At 42.5% G+C, this 21613-nt stretch overlaps 1 protein-coding gene across 1 annotated transcript; it reads right to left on the bottom strand.

Moving 5' to 3' along the window:
* Positions 1-7714: 7714 nt before the first annotated feature.
* LOC123188999 (70 kDa peptidyl-prolyl isomerase-like) lies at positions 7715-10996 on the bottom strand. Its single transcript, XM_044601311.1, has 10 exons — positions 10520-10996; positions 10062-10409; positions 9697-9771; positions 9522-9602; positions 9230-9424; positions 8879-9144; positions 8654-8779; positions 8390-8536; positions 8172-8299; positions 7715-8068 (listed from the first exon to the last, which is right to left on the bottom strand). Exons 1-10 carry the CDS (start codon positions 10740-10742, stop codon positions 7909-7911), a joined length of 1749 nt encoding a protein of 582 aa, XP_044457246.1. The 5' UTR covers positions 10743-10996; the 3' UTR covers positions 7715-7908.
* Positions 10997-21613: the final 10617 nt, after the last annotated feature.

The following is a 21613-nucleotide window of genomic DNA, read 5'->3' as shown; positions in this document are numbered from 1 at the left end:
TATCACGTGGTCGTCTCGCCTACTATTGCTTCTACAACTATTGCTAATGCATAGAGATAAAGTAAAGCAATTACATGGCGTTAATTGTTGACACGCAGGTCATAAAATAAATTGAAGACAACCCTATGGCTCCTGCCGGTTGCCGTACTCATTGACATGCAAGTCGTGAACCTATTACAAAACATGATCATCTCATACATCAAAATATATCACATCATGTTCTGGCCATACCACAACACAACAAGCCCTACAAAGACAAGTTAGACGTCCTCTAATTTGTTGTTGCAATTTTTACGTGGCTGTTAGGATAAACTATAAGAACCATTCTTATCTACGCAAATCCACAATGGTGATATACAAGTTGCCTTTTAACCTTCTACAAGGACCGCCCTCGTCAAATCAGATTCAACTAAAGTGGGAGAGACAGATACCCGCAAAGCCACTTTTATGCAATACAAGTTGCATCTCAAACGGTGGAACCGGTCTCATGTGCGTGGACATGTAAGGTTGGTCCGAGCCGCTTCATCTCACAATATCGCTGAATCCAAATAAGACAAGGGAAGTAAGCAATTTGAACATCAAGGCCCACAACTACTTTGTGTTCTACTCATGCATATACATCTACGCATAGACCTAGCTCATGATGTCACTGATGGGGAATGTTGCATGAAAATCAAAAAAAATTTCCTACGAACACCCAAGATCTAATATAGGAGATGCATAGCAAAGAGAGGGGAGTGTGTCTACATACCCTTGTAGACCGAAAGTGGAAGCGTATATAACGCGGTTGATGTAATCGCACTCTTCGTGATCCAATCACGATCCAATCTGATCTAGCGCCGAACAGACGGCACCTCCGCGTTTAGCACACGTGCGGCTCGATGATGTCTCCTCCTTCTTGATCCAGCAAGCAAGAGACGAGAAGTAGATGGGATCTCAACCAGCATGACGGCATGGTGGAGATGGTGGTGGTGCAATCCCGGCAAGGCTTCACCAAACGCTATCGGAACCAATTTGAGGAGAAAACAGAGTTTTTGGAGAGGTAGGGCTGCCGCCGGGGCATGGGATTTGGTGTGTCCAGCCCCTCCCTCTCCCCCACTATTTATAGGAGGCAAGGGGGAGGGTTGGGGTGCCGCCTTGGCCCCACTTCCAAGGGAGGGGGCGTCGGCCTAGGGAGGACTCCTCCCTCCCCAAGGCACCTAGGGGGGTGCCTTCCCCCCTTAGGACTCTTCCCATTTTCCTTGTTCTAGGTGCATGGGACTCTTGAGGCTGGTGCCCCTGGACCATGTAGGCCAGGGCACCCCCTACATCCTATGTGGGCCTCGGGGGCAGGTGGACCCCCGGACCCCTTTTGGCACTCCCGGTACAATACTGATAATGCCCAAAACTTTTCCGGCGACCAAAACAAGACTTCCTATATATGAATCTTTACCTCCGGACCATTCCAGAGCTCCTCGTGATATCCAGGATCTCATCCAGGACTCCGAACAACATCCAATTACAAATGCACATATCCCAATACTACTCTAGCGTCATCGAACGTTAAGCGTGCGAACCCTACGGGTTCAAGAATCATGTAGACATGACCGAGACACCTCTCCGGTCATAACCAATAGTGGGACCCGGATGCCCATATTGGTTCCTACATATTCCACGAAGATCTTTATCAGTTGAACCACGATGTGAAGGATTCAGTCAATCCCGTATGCAATTCCCTTTGTCTAGCGATATGTTACTTGCCCGAGATTCGATCATCGGTATCTCCATACCTAGTTTAATCTTGTCACCGGCAAGTCTCTTTACTCGTTCCGTAATACAAGATCCCGTGACTAAACTCATTAGTCACATGCTTGCACGCTTCTTGTGATGTTGTATTACCGAGAGGGCCCAGAGATATCTCTCTGTCACACGGAGTGACAAATCCCAGTCTCGATCCATGCCAACCCAACAGACACCTTCGGAGATACCTGTAGAGCATCTTTATGATCACCCAATTATGAAGTGATGTTTGATATCACACAAGGTATTCCTCCGGTATCCGGGCATTGCATGATCTCATGGCCGAAGGAATAGATACTTGACATGAAGAAAGCTATAGAAAATAACTTAAACGATCTGATGCTAAGCATATGGTTGGGTCTTGTCCATAACATCATTATCCTAATGATGTGATATCGTTATCAAATGACAACTCATGTCTATGGTTAGGAAACCATAACCATCTTTGATCAATGAGCTAGTCTAGTAGAGGCTTACTAGGGACACGGTGTAGTTTATGTATTCACACATGTATTTAAGTTTCCGGTCAATACAATTCTAGCATGAATACTAAACATTTATCATGAACAGGAAATATGATAATAACCATTTTATTTTTGCCTCTAGGGCATATTTCCAACACGCCCAACCGTACCATGTTGTGCGCCTGCAGGAGCCGTCGGGAAGAAGAGGCCCCACCGATGTTGGATCCACGCGGGCTTCACCCAGTGGCGGCGAGGGGGAGAGGTTGAGAAGGGGAGGCGGTGGACAGCAGGGGTGGGCCGCCGCCCGTGTCGCCCCATGGAGGGAGCGACGCGAGGGCTTTTTCGATAGCTCAAATTTTTCATGTAGATATTTTGCTACATATGTGGAGGAGCATAACTGGTATTTTCGTTCAATTAGACCACTTCATCCTTTTTTACGAAGTAACACACGATACTTATAGTTATGAGGAAATCTTTTGTAGACATCTTCTTTGTGGTATCAATATTTGTAAGGCGGAAAAAATAGCAAGACTTGAATAAATATACTGCAATTGGACTGGAGCAATGTTAATGCTAATCGCTCATCCACACAAACTTGATTACCAACAAAGGTTTTTGAAAGTCTCTGGACGACCCTCGTGAGCTACCCATCCAAAAAGATGGAAAACCGTGAGCGTTGAATGGACTTGGACCGAGGATGATCCCCTAGAAGTGCATGCCGCCAAACTACAAAATATTCACCATAATGGTAAGACTACTCAGAGTGAGAGTAATATAGATAGTAATATGCTTGTCACATCAACAAAGAAGATGATGTGACAAGTAATTAAAAAGAAGAGAGATAAATGAAGTAACATAATATATGGTATCATCACATAGAACCTCCCAATAAACTGAATCTATAAAATAACATATGACACTACCCACTATGAAAGTAGTAACATAACATTAGGAGCGTTGTTTAGGCTCTTGGGAGCATATGCTCCGGGATGAACAGTAAGTTTAAAACAAATAGTAAACATATTTTAAAAATTCTGATTTTTTTTGTGTGGACGTTCATGTTAGTCTAATGAGCGTGCTTGATAATTTTCATGCGAAACGAAAAGCACTGCTTCATTGATGAAAGAAACAAAATTAAGTGTAACATTTGGTATTCAATTTTTCAGCACATTCAGAATTCTTAAGATTTTCCACTAAGAATCTGCGGGTAGCATTTGGGTGTGATAATGAATACATCTATTTATTTTAGAAAAAAATGACATTTGCAAAAAACAATTTTGTCGGGCAAGAGCATATGCTCCCAAGAAACAAATTGGATTTCTATAACATAAACTAGCAATATATGCATGTTACTAGTCAAGTTACTCACCACTATGCCCAATCCAAGGAAATATTCTAACTCCACAAAAGATCAAACAAACAGAAGCAACATGACACAATAACATAAGCTCATCAGATCCGAATAATTAGCTCTGCGAGGACACACACCTCTCTCCATGGCATCGCCAGGAACCCGGGTCATTTTATTTAAAAAAAAGCACCACAATGAACAATAGATGCCGACCAAGACCACAAATTTCTTGAAGATCTGAGGTCCCCTCACCTTTCAGCACCAAGATAGCAGCCGAAGGTGAGGGGACCAAAAGTTCCTCTGGTGGCAGCTGCTAGGACTCCGTTTCTTTTCTCTGGTATGGCTGGTCTATTGTTTTCACTAGAAACACTCCATATATTGATTAAGAAAGAAATTATATAATCATTCAGTACACAATACATTACGCAGAATGAAACACCCACAGCTGAGGGCATCCCCAAGGCAAAACCTCAAAGAGAGTCCTTATTTGTCCACGAACAATTTTTGAACTCGCTCAGGGACATCTGCTAGGAGTGTGGGTACCCAACGGTGTGCGTTATTTGTGCGCTGCATCGAGGAGAGAGGGAGAAAAGTGGGGTTGTGGTAGGGCTAGGTGAGAGAGTTAGCGGTTGAGTAGAAATAATGGGATTGTGGTTGGACCATCACGGAGGTGACAGACATATGAAATGGTGGATATCGGATAGTCCAGATTGTGTGGGACGAGATAAGGGGTCCAACTTATGGGCGAGAAATGGGGGAGTCCATTAGAAATGCCCTAACAACACATCAACTCTTTAGAAGTTATAAAAAATCTACCAATAAGCTACTTTGCTCTTGTCACAAACGATATTCACCAAGGAAAATTTAGGAATACATTGAAAGATTCCGAATGCACATCTCTTCAAATCAATGAGAACTGACCTATGTAAAACATTATCAGGCAAATAATTTTTCACAAATAGACAACAGTCTCCATGAAGATAGGCTTATGCATGACGACCACTATATAAAACCCTACTAAAAAAGTTCGAAGTTTCATTTCCTCTACAATTGCAAAGATTGGATGGAAATCCAAAGAAGATAGAAGCACCACCCCTTCATGATCTCTAGCCACCACGCTGGCGCTAGCAAAAGCTTCATCGCAATGAAGCTTGTATCAACATTAATCTTTATCGGCCCCTCATTTGGCACCTCCCATTTTGCATATTGTAAATCACACAAAAAGAATGCCAACCTAGTGGACTATTCGTTTACATATATCAAGCATGAACAAACAGAATTTGTTGATGCTCCATTTGTAGTCCACATATTGTCCAAAACAGTAAACGATGCCTCAATATAAGCCTTTTCATATCCAAAAAGCACATTATTCTTGAAAAGCAAAGCTCTCCAAAGCAAACAACGAGGGTTATTTTTATTTGTAGGATTTTAAGAACACGTTAAATAGAAAAACATAGGTGTAAGATAGAATTGTGCTAAATAAAGGATTGTGAATACATATGATTGTGCTGAATCGGGTTTTAGTTTTAGGAGTAGAAAAAACGCAGTAATCCCAACAATGGATGGTGAGGATAAGGTTAAAGATGGCCCTGTTTGGTCCATGGGTTAAAGTTAGTTTGAGCTAGTTTAGGCTCAAATATCCCTCGAGTATCCAAACATGAGGGCTAGTTTGAGCTAGTTGCATCTAACCCACCCAAAAAAAACTATCCCACTCAAGAGGTGCTAATTGGAGCTAGTTCTCCTATTGTATTTATTGCCAATCTAACCTTGTCATCCAAACACCTATTTGGCTAGAGTTAGTTCAGGGTTAGTCATAAGCTAGAAACTAACTCTAACCTCTAGCTAAGTTAGAGTATCCAAACAGGGCCAATATGCAAGATTGAGATGGAGTTAATATTGTGCTACTTGTGAAATTTGCCTTGTTCTTTGTGCATAAGAATGCAAAAAAAGGAGGCTTGAATGGATTGTAAAAGTATATTGTTTTTCTATGAAACTCAATTCAATGAAAAATTATTTATTTATCTTATGGTCCATTCCTTTGAGTAAAATGGAAGAATAGTATCACCATATGAACATTTCATGTTCATAAATGTTCATATAATTTCCGTTCACTTCTCCTATGAATAAAAGAGGCCCCAAACCATGGAGGGTTGGTGACTGCTAACCACGGAGTGCTTGTTTGTGCTTGCAAAAGTGTTAAGTTCATGGGCTACTTTATTACACTTCCTTTAACCGCATCTCCGAAAAAGGGCCCACCAATTTCCTCCCTCATGAATCAAGTAGCAGATCAAAATACCTGGCCACCGTGCACCATTCTAAATGATGTTGCCATCGCGACACAATAGGTCTCCAAAATGTCTGACATATTAGCATACCAAATATGGTCTCATTCCTCCAATCTATGCTAGGGACTTGGCTTCTTTTGCATTTGAGCAACTCAAATTGTAACTCCAAGCAGTGAATAATACCTCATTCGGACACCATCCTTATACATGATTGTTTAGCAACAACACTAAAAACCTACATCACATATAGTTTTTCTCATGTCTCACATGGGACCTTGCACTTCAGTGTCGATCTATGGGTAGCGTTCTTTTTAGGACCAACATACCCAACCTCAAGACTCAAGAGATGACTTTTTTTTAGTTCTACCACTGGGCCATGATTTGAACTAGAGGGTAACACGCGTTTTGCCGCGCCATTATTCGGTTTTGGAATAAGTTCTATTTTTGTCTGAATAGTTATTGTGACAATTCACATTCCATGCATAATGTGGAGGCAGGCCCTATTACGTTATCCATGTAAGCAAGTCCTTCCAGTTTTGGAATGTTTTGTTCATCTTTTTTTTATTTTTTATTTTCCTTATTTTATTTTCCTATTTGTTTTTATGTTTCTTTTTTTCAAATTTATGAATATTCCTTGAATTCAAGAACATAATTTTAATTCTTTAACATATTTTAAAATTCATAAATGGTTTATTCAAAATCATGGACATTTAACAAAAATCTGTGAATGATTTTAAAATTTACAAACATTTATTTAAAACTGCCAATATTATTTAAAAATCATGAGCATTAAAAACATAATGAATAATTATAAATCTCGTGAACATTTTTTAGATTCATGATTGTTTTTCATATTCTTGAAGAATATATAAATTTATGAACATTGTTTAAATTCGTGATGTTTTTAAAAAAATTGCCAACATTTTCAAATTTACAAAAAAATATCTTTAATGTTTATAATATTTTTTGCAAAATATATTATAATAGAATTTGGTTTCATTACGTCCTCCATGCACACAAAAAAGTCAAATATAAAAAAGCTGAACTTTGAAGCGGACCACACGCACCAAATCATCCTCCATGCACACAAAAAAGTCAAATGTTTCTGAATTTCTTTTATATTGTTTTTAAATATCTCTCTTAACTAGGTGCAGATAGGCCGGGCTCAGAAATGAATATTTGCTAAATATTGCTCTACTCTCTCTGTCCATGAATAAGTGTACATCTAATTTTTGTTTTAAGTCAAAGTCTTAAAATTTTAACCAACTTTATTGAAAATATTAGTAATATATATGACCTCAAATTGATATATTATGAAATGTAAGTCAAAGTCTTAAAATTTTAACCAACTTTATTGAAAATATTAGTAATATATATGACATCAAATTGATATATTATGAAATACATTTCAAAACGGATCTAGTACTATTTTCTAAAAATGTGGTTAAAATTTTAAAACTTTCGCTAAAGACAAAAGCTTCGCGGATGGAGGGAGTACATGTTACAGTTGCACTTTATGTACTTCGTACGTTTTAAATTTGAACTAAAACCACGAGTAATTTGAAACAGAGATAATACATTTTATGGGAGTCATTTTTGCTTTATCTTCTGAATTTTACTATTGGATGGCTGAAATCATTGGTCAGACTAAAAACTTTAGGCCAGATCCTTTTAATATGACCTTCTTTCCCATGCATTCGGGTACTCCACGTCAGATTCCGCAATATACGATCGATCACTTCCAATGTCCTTTAGCCAAAATGTGCAATTAATTTGAGTTGATGAACTAACGACACATTTCACTTTATTTTCAAATAAAAGCTCCAGAAAAAACGTTTAAAACGAAATAGGGACTCTTTTTTTACTAGAATCGTACGTGAGCAAATTATGAGTACATTATCAAGGCACGCAGCCGATCACAGACGAGGCACAAGCTGCAGAACAGAGGACAAGACAACCAAAACCACGGTACAACGCTGATACAAACTAGTGCATCCAGACCCGACTGTACCACGACGCCGTAGACCCGTCACGCGGTGCTGTCGATGGCCATAGGCTGTGCGTCCTGCTTCCCGGCGGCGTTCTCCGTCTTCCTCCATTTGGCGAACATGTTACCGTAGAACTTGGCGTCCCTCTTGTTGTACTCCCTCAGCTTGTCCTTCAACGCCTTGTACGCAACCTTCACCTCCCTGGGGCAGAAACAAACATGAAAAATCAGCCATAATCCATAGGTGAAATCGATACGATATTTGTAGCCTTGTTGATCTCCAGAGAGATGGAAGGTGCCTCTACCTGTTGTCTGGGTCGATCTCCAGAGCCTTCTTGATATCTAGCTCTGCCAGCTCCAGATCCACGAGCTCGGTGTACGCCTGCGCCCTCCGGTACAGAGCCTTGACGTTTGTGCTCTCCAGTTCCAAAACCTGATCAATAATGCCACCGTCTAGGATCATGTGGTGTGTTGTTGATTGGTTGCACTGATGAAACCCTCGTACTCGAAAGGTAACACTAACCTTGGTGCAGAGCTTCTCTGCTTCTTTGTAATCCTTTAGCTTCAGCTTGCACGCTGCGTTGTTTAGCTTGATGCTGATCTTCACTGCCTTGGATTGCTTCTTCTCATCCTCGCTGAAGGAGCTGTCGTACTCAATGTACTTCGCAGCCTGTTCCCAAGGACAAGACAAAGATGCACATCTATGTCAGTCAGGAACTCAATTCCGTATCAATACGTTTTTCACAGGACGAGACTTTTAGTTGAGAGACCCATGCCCTTTATTTACCTTCTCATATCTCTTGGAAGCCTTGGCGTACTTGCCCATCTTAAACCACGCATTTCCTTCATCTTTCTTTTTAGCAGCTGCTTCGATCTTCTCAGCATTACTCTTCAAGTCCCAAGATTCTTTCTCCTGAAACAGTAACACGAACATGCGTTCACTTTCTGACAGCAGTAGAGACGGTCAGACGGATATGTAAACAACAGACAAAGTAACCACCACAGTTAGTACCTTGTCGAAGGAAACAATCTCCACTTCATAGAAGACGGTGGAGTTGGGAGGAACCACAGCAAGATCAAGCTTCGTCTCGGTGGATCCGAACGCATGTTCAGGTGGTATTCTAGCTGACGCGACCTCTCCTTTCTTCATGGTGAGCACCGTCGTGTCCAGCCCTTCGATGACCTGCTCCTCATCCGTCCTGAACTCGAATGGTTCGTCGCCTTCATGTCCTTTCTTCGTGAACACAGTGCCGTCGTCCAACTTGCCGATCAGCCTCACTGCAAGCAACAAGTAACACAAGATTAACTTGTCTGACAATTTTCACGAGGTTATGCATGCATGAATTAGCAGTGCGCCGCGCACCACTCACAACTGCCCCGTCGTTGGGGCGCTCGTAGCCTGCTCCTTCCTTGAGCACCTTCTTCAAGATCCTCTTGTCTTCACCGATGAGGGTGACCGTCTTCCAGGAGACTAGCTCAAGATCGATATGCAATGTGGAATTCGGGGGCACGGCGCCTTCAACTTCAGAAGCCGGCCTTCCTTGCTCGCCAAAACCATCTGTCCGTCATAAGATGCAGCACATATCAATTTATGAAGCCAGTCAGAAACTTTTGGAGTACAGCAAGGGTAACAGATTTGAGGAGAGATGGCTCACATTGTGGCTTGACGGTCAGGAGGACCTTCTCGCCCTTCTTCATGGTCTTGACGGCTTTGGAAAGTGCCGGGCAGAAGTAACCTGTAATTTTAAAGGGAGAATTGTGCATCAGCGATTCAGAGCTAAATCCTGCTGTTCAATTTGCCAAGGCTAACTGGATTGACTAGATACGAACCATCCTTCACTGCGAATTCAATACCCTCTGACTTGGACACGACCGATCCATCCTCGAGTCTGGCCTCGTACTTGACTGCGTGAGCAAACATGGAACATGTCAGAGAGGTGACAACGCGCGTAGCAAGAGCAGATCGATAACCATTTCATTGAAATTATACATCAGTTCACCATTTCGTTGGAATATACCGACGTACATTCCAGTTCGGCAACCCAAAATCATTAGGTTCCATTAAAAAAATCCGATATCAAATTTATTTCGTTAGCTAATTTCAGACGACAGTTTGGGATGTTTAGCAGAACACAAGTCAGAATCAAAAAATATTCAGTAATTTGGTCGAAACCCAGTTACTAGACACAACGTACCAGTAACTTCGTCCAGATCCTTGGGATTCTCCCATTTCTGACCCTCGACGAGGACCTTCTTGAAGATGCCGCCGTCCTTGCAGATGTCCTTGACGCTGGCCCACGAGAGGAGCTCGACGTCGAACCGGAGCGTCGCGTTGGGCGGGATCGTGGGCGGGGAGCCCGCCTCGCCGTACGCGAGGTCCGGCGGGATGGTGAGGACGGCGTTCTCGCCTTTCTTCATGGTCTTGATGCCCTGGTCCCATCCCTTGATCACCTGCCCCTGCCCGAGCTTGAACTTGAAGGGAGTCCCGCGGTCTCGGCTCGAATCGAACTTGGCCCCGTCGAGGAGAGTGCCCGTGTAGTGCACTGCCATACAACATTCGTTCATTCCGGTTATCATCTATCTGTTGGGTCTGATGTTGCGTGACAACTAGGGTGATCAGATGCAGAGGGGACAGCCGTGCCGTGATCCATACCTTCGACCTCGTCGCCGGTTTCGGGCCGTTCCCAGCCCTCGCCCTCCTTGACGAGCTTCTTCTTCAGCCCCTGCTTCCCGATCTCCTTCTCCTCGCCGACCTTCATCGTCGCCGGGGAGTCGGCCTCCTCCTCGTCGTCCATGGGCTCGCCGTCCGGCTCATTCATCATGGCGTCGTCCTCCTCTTCGAACGCCCTCAGCGTCTCATCCTCCACGGCGGCCATTGTTGGTTCGGTTCGTGGACGCGAAAGGCTCTCTAGGTGGAATGCAAAAAGATGAAGCGATTAACGGGTGCGCGCTCGCTCGCGATCTGTGTCTCTGTGCGTTCTGGATGTTGTTTGCAGCCAGAGCATGGCGCGGCTCGGATCGTTGGCTTCTTATATGGCGGGCGGAGCAGAGATTGTTGCGTTCAACGATGTGATGTTCTAGAGGGTTCCTGTTCCTGTGAGAGAGGGTTGGATTGGGAGATGCTTCCAGATCAGATCAGGGTCGGTGGGGAGCGGGGGCGCGAGAGCTTTGGAAGGCAGTGGATGCTTCCAGAGATGCAGGGGAAGGACCCAGTCGTCGTTGGTTTCACTTTGTGGGCCTGGACTATCTGCATTTCTTTCCTGGAAGATAGTTTTGACAACTGGGCTGCAACAAACAGTGTGAAGAGTTGGGTTGGGTTGGGCCTTCCCTCTGATGTCAGCCGATCCAAAGACCGTGTCTTTGCATATTTGAAGAAAAACAGAATTTGAAAAAGTTTTCAAGGTTGGGTACAGAAATGCATAGCTGGGGGCCTGGGGCTAGGAGTTGCAAGAAAACTTCCATCAAGTCACTGGTGCAAGTAATCACTACATACTCGATGGCAGAGTTTTTTTTTCCTAAAAAAAGAGGCAAAAGCTTAGCCCCATCCATTAATTAAACAGAAGAGAGTTCACAGTTAATTAATAGGATACCGAGTGAAAATCATCACAAACCGCTGAGCGGCACTCGCACAATACCCCACGCACACCTCACATAGAGGCCCTCGCCAAGATCGCACACCGAAGTCATCATCATCACTTCTCCCTAACATGCGTCATCGCCCTCCCTAATATCTGAGCAAGCGACCCCGACTTCAGCGAAGACGAACATCGACCCAACCCTCACCGTAGAGGTTGTACAGAAACACAAGAAGGCATGTGCCACACTAAGACACCCACACTAAGGGAAGCGCAGCTCCAACTCTGAAGGATAGTTTAGAAGAAGAAGAACTATGCAAGGTTGGAGCCATGAAAGACCACCGAACAGACCATTTGTAGCATGTCATCGTCGCCACTAACAATACATATAGGGGTGTGTGTGGAGGAGCATCATATCTACAAGAAATGGAGATGGGAGTACACACAAGAAAATTAGACAGGTTCGGCCCCTCTACTCTAGAGGTAATACCCTACTTATGTGTGTGGTGTTCTTGCTCTTGCATGTAGCATTATAGGTGTGTTCAACCCTAAGCCCGGTGCCCTCCTCCCCACATATATAGAGTGCGTCGGGAGGTGTGTAGGATCGAAAGTATGTCTAAAGGGGGATGATTAGACTACTTGACCAAATAAAAAACTTGTCATTTCCCAATTTTAGTTTTAGGCAAGTTTTAGCATTTCTACCAAGTCAAGCAGCACCCTACACATGCAAGTCTAAGAGTTGTGCAACGGAAAGTAAAGTCTTTGCATATGAACGTAAATGAGGGATCGGAGAAGTCAAGCAATGAAGATACGGTGATTTTTGGCGTGGTTCCGATATGTCCATGTTGAAGGGGACTTCAACCTATGGAGGGTAACAGCTGCGCGAGTCTACGGAGGGCTTCACCCACGAAGGGTCCATGAAGAAGCAACCTTGTCTATTCCACCATGACTTACGTCCATGAAGGACTAGCCTCACTCGGGGTAGATCTTCACGAAGTAGGCGATCTCGTTGCCCTTACAAACTCATTGGTTCAACTCCACATGATCTTGGAGGCTTCCAAGTGACACGTAATCAATCTAGGAGACACAACTCTCCAAAAGGTAATAGATGGTGTTGTTGACAATGAACTCTTTGCTCTTGTTCTTCAAAAGATAGTCTCCTCAACACTCAACCACTCTCTCACAGATTTGGCTTTGGTAGGATAAGGATTGGAGTGGAAAGCAACTTGGGGAGGCTAGAAATCAAGGTTCAAATGGTTGTATTGGAATGCCTTGATCTCAACACATGAGTATGTGGTTCTCTCTCAAAAAATGAATGGTGGAAGTGTAGTTTCGTTCGGATGGATCCTTCCAAGAGAAAGTAGGGGTGGAGGCGTATAAGTATCCTTCACCAAGAATTCAACCGTTACAACCTTTTGACTCAACTCGGTGGCACCGAAACAAAAAATCTCAATGAGACCGACCTGTGTAAAAGATTCGAACGTTGGCTTTTTTGTGAGACCAAATGGAACAACTTGGTGGGACCAATGTACGATGACCTAAGCAAGACCTCATTTTGGTAATTCCAATCGAAACATCTCAGTAATTCTAAAATAATGTAAAAGGGTTAGAGAAACTTGGTGCAAATCGGTGGGACCGATCGTCATCTCGGTGGAACCGATGTTCTAGGGTTTGGCTGTGGCTCTGTCTAGGATCAATTCGGTGGGTCCGGATGAAGAGGTTTCAGTGGGACCGAGTTAGACTTTTAGGGTTTGGACAGATAGGATTTGAAGAAGGTGGTTGAGGGTTTTTGGAGCAATATCTTCAAGCACTTGAACAATTGAGTCATGATCAAAACCTCACCCCCCTTTTAATAGTATTATCTTTCCTATGGACTCAATGTGATCTTGGATCACTTAACCAAAAATGTAGAATCTTGAAGGTTTTTCCAATTCATGTCCTTAGCATTTTGAGGAGTCCACTTTCTCATGTCCTTGCCATGCCAACATCGAATTTCATGGAATCTATCTTTGAATAGGCATTACTTCAATGACATATATGTTGTTATTAATTACCAAAACCACACAGGGATTAGTTGCACTTTCAAGGTGAGGTAACATGCTGGCATAAATGCTAGTAATAATGGCCATGCACGACCGACTGTCGCAATTAACTAGATATTGCACAGTTCGTAAACGACTGTACTTAATACGTGACATCTTCGCTGGCCAACTGGTCGACTAGTGATCTTTGCCCAACTCGAGGAAATGATGCCCGACTATAGGCTTGACACTGACTAGAGGAAATGATGCCCGACTATAGGCTTTGGCTAGGGATTTTTTTCGTCATCTTGGTTGTCGAAGTGGAAGTTTTCCTCTCTTCGTCTTGATGCCTTGGTATTTATACCCGACCGTAGGTCAATTGGATGCCTTCCTTCCCGGATGTCATGGTCACAAACGGCTTGACCTTTCCTTGTCGTTGTTTCACCTATCTCTTTTTGGGGAGCCCATGGGTGCCTACTCGCTCCTTTCCTTTTAGGTCATGGACTCTTGATAGGATTGATTTTGAGGTTTCCAGAATGTTCTTCCAGACTCAAGCACAACAGAGGTGGATTCGATACCATCTCACATTGACACTTCATTATCAAAGGCATGACAAAACTACTAGACTAAAAAACATGCGTCCCTTCAATTATCCATGAAAACCAAACATATTTTTTTTCTGGTCAAAACAATGCTCAAAACTTTGTCTTTTGCTGCGACTTGGTGCTACGACCTGGCCAGCTCCCGCCACTTGCAGTAACCACCAACAATGGTTATATAACTTGAGTTCCACAAGGTGCTCCTCCCTGTCTCTCCCGCCCTCTTCCTTTCTCTCTCTCAGAGTGACTACTCTCCATACTTAGACACCGTGGTTTCCCCGAAACTTTCTGGTCATGGATCTATGACGTATTATCAACCTACACAACAGTCATTATAAATGGGGTTCCAGGAGACCAGATAAACTGCAAAAATGGTCTCAGGAACGATACCCCTCTCACCTTATCTCTATATCATTGTAGCTGACTTGGTACAACAAAATACACAGCTTCATAAATTGCACCACCTCATCTTCATCCACAACTCTCTAATACGCCGCTGATACACTCATCATTGCATGTGCATCCCCGCTTGTAGTCCTACACTTAAATCCGTATGAAATGACTTTTCCTTAGCTACATGGTCGAATTTAAACTTCTGCAAAACTACTTTTGTCGCCATGCACGCAACGCCCGTGCTAGGGAATGACATTGCCAACATATTGTACTGCCAGGTATCCATTTCCAAAAAATTTACCTATGTCTACCCATCTCGTCAACTCGACTACCACCCAGTGCCCTTCTCCCATAATCCAAAGATCCAAAAAATTCCTCTCGGGGTGGTGAGCTAAGATACTCTCTAAAGGGGACCGACTAATCCTTCTCTCATGAGTTACCGATTCACTAGCAACTTACTGTGTTTGTTTTCCAGATCGTAGAAAATGTCCTCGAAACTATTGATGCTTTTCGTCGTGCCTTTTTATCGGGGTATGGAAGAAACTTATACTGGTGCTCAGTGCTTAATTGCTCTGAATAATGTGTGTAAACCAAAAAAGTTTAGTTGTCTCGGATTAAAAAACTGCCAACAAAATAATTGCATTCTCTTGAAATTCATAGTAAAATCTCTATCACAAGATACTCCACCTTGGCTTTACTAGCTCCATTTACAACACCCAAATGCTTTTATTTCTTCACAAAACAAGAAATCCTTCCTTTACACAAGTCAATAAGCAAATGTCCACCCTACTAAACATTTCTTTTGTTTTAACAACTTCTAGCGCTAATAGCTACTCTTTGCTTGATACTTGGTTCATCATTAACCATTATGTGCAGCTTTTCTAAACTCTTTCTCCCATGCTACCAAGTAGTTCATCAGAGTGGCGACCATACTCAACTTTGGTTTAGAATTGTGCTTGCAAAATTGCTTCCTAATGTTGCCATAAAAATGGCCTCTCTCTCTCTTTATCCCTCTCTCTCTCTCTGAATGACTACTCTCCATACTTAGACACCATGGTTTCCCTAAAACTTTCTAGTCATGGATCTATGACGTATTGTCAACCTACACATCAGTCATTCTAAAGGGATTCCAAAAGACTGAATAAACTGTCGAAATGGTCTCAGGCAATGATACCCCTCTCATCTTATCTCTATATCATTGTAGATGACTTGGTCCAACGAAAGATCTAAGAAAATACCTATCTTCATAACTAGCACCACCGCATCTTCACCCACAACTCTCTAATTGTTGGGGAACGTAGTATTTCAAAAATTTCCTACGATCACGCAAGATGTATCTAGGAGAAGAATAGCAACGAGCGGCGAGAGTGTGTCCATGTACCCTCGTAGACCGAAAGTGGAAGTGTTTAGTAACGCAGTTGATGTAGTCGAACGTCTTCGCGATCCAACCGATCCAAGTACCGAACGTACGGCACCTCTATGTTCAGCACGATGACGTCCCTCGAGCTCTTGATCCAGTTGAGGACGAGGGAGAGTTCCGTCAGCACGACGGCGTGGCGATGGTGATGATGATGTTACCAGCGCAGGGCTTCGCCTAAGCACTATGACAATATGACCGAGGTGTGTAACTGTGGAGGGGGGCACCGCACATGGCTAAGAGAAGACTTTGTGTGCCTTCGGGGTGCCCCCTGACCACGTATATAAAGGAAGGAGGGAGAGAGGCCGGCCCTCCTAGGGGCGTGCCAAGTGTAGGGAGTCCTACTAGGACTCCCAAGTCCTAGTAGGATTCCCTTTCCTTTTCGGAGTGGGAAAGAAGGAAAGGAGGGAGGGGGACAAGGAAAAGGGGGGCGGGGCGCCCCCACCCCTTGTCCAATTCGGTTTGGACAGGGGGGAGGCGCGCGCCACCTCGTGGCCCTTCTTACCTCTCTCCACTAAAGCCCAATAAGGCCCATTAACTTCCCCCGGCGAATTCCCGTAACTCTCCGGTACTCCAAAAAATATCTGAATCACTCGGAACCATTCCGATGTCCAAATATAGCCTTCCAATATATGAATCTTTACCTCTCGACCATTTCGAGACTCCTCATCATGTCCGTGGTCTCATCCGGGACTCTCAACAAACTTCGGTCATCAAATCACATAACTCATAATACAAATCATCATCGAATGTTAAGCGTGTGGACCCTACGGGTTCGAGAACTATGTAGAAATGACCGAGACACATCTCCGGTCAATAACCAATGGAGGAACCTGAATGCTCATATTGGCTCCTACATATTCTACGAAGATCTTTATCGGTCAAACCGCATAACAACATGTGTTGTTCCCTTTGTCATCGGTATGTTACTTCCCCAAGATTTGACCGTCGGTATCTTCATACCTAGTTCAATCTCTTTACCGGAAAGTCTCTTTACTCGTTTAGTAATGCATCATCTCGTAACTAACTCATTAGTCACATTGCTTGCAAGGCTCATAGTGATGTGCATTACTAAGAGGGCCCAGAGATACCTCTCCGATACATGGAGTGACAAATCCTAATCTCGATCCATGCCAACTCAACAAACACCATCGGAGACACCTGTAGAGCATCTTTATAATCACCCAGTTACGTTGTGACGTTTGATAGCACACAAGGTGTTCCTCCGGTATTCGGGAGTTGCACAATCTCGTAGTTAGAGGAACATGTATAAGTCATGATGAAAGCAATAGCAATAAAACTAAACGATCATTAATGCTAAGCTAACGGATGGGTCTTGTCCATCGCATCATTCTCTAATGATGTGATCCCGTTCATCAAGTGACAACACATGACTATGGTTAGGAAACTTAATCATCTTTGATTAACGAGCTAGTCAAGTAGAGGCATACTAGGGACACTCTGTTTGTCTCTGTATTCACACATGTACTAAGTTTCCGGTTAATACAATTCTAGCATGAATAATAAACATTTATCATGATTTAAGGAAATATAAATAACAACTTTATTATTGCCTCTAGGGCATATTTCCTTCAGTCTCCCACTTGCACTAGAGTCAATAATCTAGTTCACATCGCCATGTGATTTAACACTAATAGTTCACATCGCCATGTGACCAATACCCAAAGGGTTTACTAGAGTCAATAATCTAGTTCACATCGACATGTGATTAACACCCAAAGAGTACTAAGGTGTGATCATGTTTTGATTGTGAGAGAAGTTTAATCAATGGGTCTGCCACATTCAGACCCGTATGTATTTTGCAAATTTCTATGTCTACAATGCTCTGCACGGAGCTACTCTAGCTAATTGCTCCCACTTTCAATATGTATCCCGATTGAGACTTAGAGTTATCTGGATCGGTGTCAAAGCTTGCATCAACGTAACTCTTTACGATGAGCTCTTTGTCACCTCCAAAACCGAGAAACATTTCCTTATTCCACTAAGGATAATTTTGACCGCTATCCAGTGATCCACTCATGGATCACTATTGTACCTTTTTGCCAAACTCATGGTGAGGTACACAATAGGTCTGGTACACAGCATAACATTCTTTATAGAGCCTATGATCGAGGCATAGGGAATGACTTTTCATTCTCTTTCTATTTTCTGCCGTGGTCGGGTTTTGAGTCTTTACTCAACTTCACACCTTGCAACATAGGCAAGAACTCCTTCTTTGATTGTTCCATTTTGAATTACTTCAAAAACTTGTCAAGGTATATACTTATTGAAAAAAATTATCAAGCGTCTTGATCTATCTCTATAGATCTTGATGCTCAATATGTAAGAAGCTTCACGGAGGTCTTTCTTTGAAAAACTCCTTTCAAACACTCCTTTATGCTTTCCAAAAAATTCTACATTATTTCCGATCAACGATATGTCATTCACATATACTTGTCAAAAATGATGTAGTGCTCCCACTCACTTTCTTGTAAATACAGGCTTTTCCAAAAGTCTGTATAAAATTATATGCTTTGATCAACTCATAAAAGCGTATATTCCAACTCCAAGATGCTTGCACCAGTCCATAAATGGATCGCTGGAGCTTGCACACTTTGTTAGCATCTTTAGGATTGACAAAACCTTCTGGTTGCATCATATACAACTCTTCTTTAATAAATCCATTAAGGAATGCAATTTTGACATCCATTTGCCAGATTTCATAAAATGCGGCAATTGCTAACATGATTCAGACAAACTTAAGCATCGATACGAGTGAGAAGATCTCATCGTATTCAACACCTTAAACTTATCGAAAACCTTTTGCGACAATTCGAGCTTTGTAGACAGTAACACTACCATCAGCGTCCACCTTCCTCTTGAAGATCCATTTATTCTCTATGGCTTGCCGATCATTGGGCAAGTCAACCAAAGTCCACACTTTGTTCTCATACATGGATCCCATCTTAGATTTCATGGCCTCAAGCCATTTCACGGAATCTGGACTCATCATCGCTTCCTCATAGTTCGTAGGTTCGTCATGGTCTTAGTAACATGACTTCCAGAACAGGATTACCGTACCACTCTTGTGCGGAACGTGCTCTGTTTGACCTGTGAGATTCGGTAGTAACTTGATCCGAAGTTTCATGATCATTATCATTAGCTTCCTCACTAGTTGGTGTAGGCATCACGGGAATGGTTTTCTGTGATGAGCTACTTTCCAATTTAAGAGAAGGTACAATTACCTCATCAAGTTCTACTTTCCTCCCACTCACTTCTTTCGAGATAAACTCCTTCTCTAGAAAGGATCCATTCTTAGCAACAAATATCTTGCCTTCGGATCTGTGATAGAAGGTGTACCCAACAGTCTCCTTTGGGTATCTTATGAAGACACATTTCTCCGATTTGGGTTTGAGCTTATCAGGTTGAAGCTTTTTCACATAAGCATCGCAGCCCCAAACTTTAAGAAACGACAGCTTAGATTTCTTGCCAAACCACAGTTCATATGGTGTCGTCTCAATGGATTTAGATGGTGCCCTATTTAACGTGAATGCAGCTGTCTCTAATGCATAACCCCAAAACGATAGTGGTAAATCGGTAAGAGACATCATTGATCGCACCATATCCAATAAAGTATGGTTACAACGTTCGGGCACACCATTACGTTGTGGTGTTCCAAGTGGCGTGAGTTGTGAAACTATTCCATATTGTTTTAAATGAAGGTCAAACTCGTAACTCAAATATTTGCCTCCGCGATCAAATCGTAGAAACTTTATTTTCTTGTTACGATGATTCTCCACTTCACTCTGAAATTCTTCGAACTTTTCAAATGCTTCAGACTTGTGTTTCATCAAGTAGATATACCCATATCTTCTCAAATCATCTATGAAGGTCAGAAAATAATGATACCCACCGTGAGCTTCAACACTCATCGGACCGCATACATCGGTATGTATTATTTCCAATAAGTCAGTGGCTCGCTCCATTGTTCTGGAGAACGGAGTCTTAGTCATCTTGCCCATGAGGCATGGTTCGCAAGTATCAAATGATTCATAATCAAGTGATTCCAAAAGTCCATCCGCATGGAGTTTCTTCAGCGCTTTACACCAATATGACCTAAACGGCAGTGCCACAAGTATGTTGCACTATCATTATCAACTTTGCATCTTTTGACATCAATATTATGAATATGTGTATCACTATGATCGAGATCCAATAAACCATTTATATTAAGTGTATGACCATAGAAGGTTTTATTCATGTAAATAGAACAAAAATTATTCTTTGACTTAAATGAATAACCTATTGCAATAAACATGATCCAATCATATTCATGCTCAACGCAAACAACAAATAACATTTATTTTAGGTTCAACACTACTCCCGAAGGTAAAAGGAGTGTGCGATGGTGATCTTATCAACCTTGGAATCATTTACAACACACATTGTCACCTTGCCCTTGACTAGTCTTCGTTCATTTTGCAACTCCTGTTCGAGTTACTAATCTTAGCAACTGATCCGGTATCAAATACCCTGGGGTTACTATGAACACTAGTAAAGTACACATCAATAACATGTATATCATATATACCTTTGTTCACTTTGCCATCCTTCTTATCCACCAAGTATTTTGGGTAGTTCCGCTTCCAGTGACCATTTTCTTTGCAGTAGAAGCACTAAGTTTCTGGCTTGGGTCTAGTTTTGGGCTTCTTCATAGGAGTGGCAACTTGCTTGCCATTCTTCTCGAAGTTCCCTTTCTTTCCCTTGCCCTTTTACTTGAAACTAGTGGTCTTGTCAACCATCAACACTTAATGCTCTTTCTTGATTTCTACCTTCGCTGATTTCAGCATCACGAAGAGCTTGGGAATCATTTTCGTCATCCCTCGCATATTATAGTTCATCACGAAGTTCTAGTAACTTGGTGATGGTGACTAGAGAACTTTGTCAATCACTATCTTATCTAGAAGATTAACTCCCACTTGATTCAAGCGATGTAGTACCCAGACATTCTGAGCATATGCTCACTAGCTGAGCTATTCTCCTCCATCTTGTAGGCAAAGTACTTTGTTAGAGGTCTCATACCTCTTAACACGGGCATGAGTCTGAAATACCAATTTCAACTCTTGGAACATCTCATATGCTCCACGTCATTCAAAACATTTTTGAAGTCCCGGTTCTAAGCCGTAAAGCATGGTGCACTAAACTATCAAGTAGTCATCATACCGAGCTTGTCAAACGTTCATAACGTATGCATCTATTCCTGCAATAGTTCTGTCACCTAGCGGTGCATCAAGGACATAATTCTTCTGTGCGGCAATGAGGATAATCCTTAGATCACGGACCTAGTCTGCATCATTTCTACTATCATCTTTCAACTTAGTTTTCTCTAGGAACATATCATAAATAAAACGGGGAAGCTATACACGAGCTATTAATCTACAACATAGATATGCAAATACTATCAGGACTAAGTTCATGATAAATTTAAGTTCAATTAATCATATTACTAAAGAACTCCCACTTAGATAGACGTCCCTCTAGTCATCTAAATGACCACGTGATTGCTACCTCTTGAGCACTGCATTGGTTTCCCCTTGAAGAGGAAAGGGTGATGCAGTAAAGTAGCGTAAGTATTTCCCTCCGTTTTTGAGAACCAAGGTATCAATCCAGTAGGAGACCATCCTCGAGTCCCATGCACCTACACAAACAAATACGGAACTCGCAACCAACGCGATAAAGGGG

This window comes from Triticum aestivum, chromosome 2A, assembly GCF_018294505.1.
Source record: "Triticum aestivum cultivar Chinese Spring chromosome 2A, IWGSC CS RefSeq v2.1, whole genome shotgun sequence".
NCBI lineage: Eukaryota > Viridiplantae > Streptophyta > Magnoliopsida > Poales > Poaceae > Triticum > Triticum aestivum.
The sequence above is the reverse complement of the archived record's forward strand: the minus strand, read 5'-3'. Positions and strand labels throughout refer to the sequence as shown.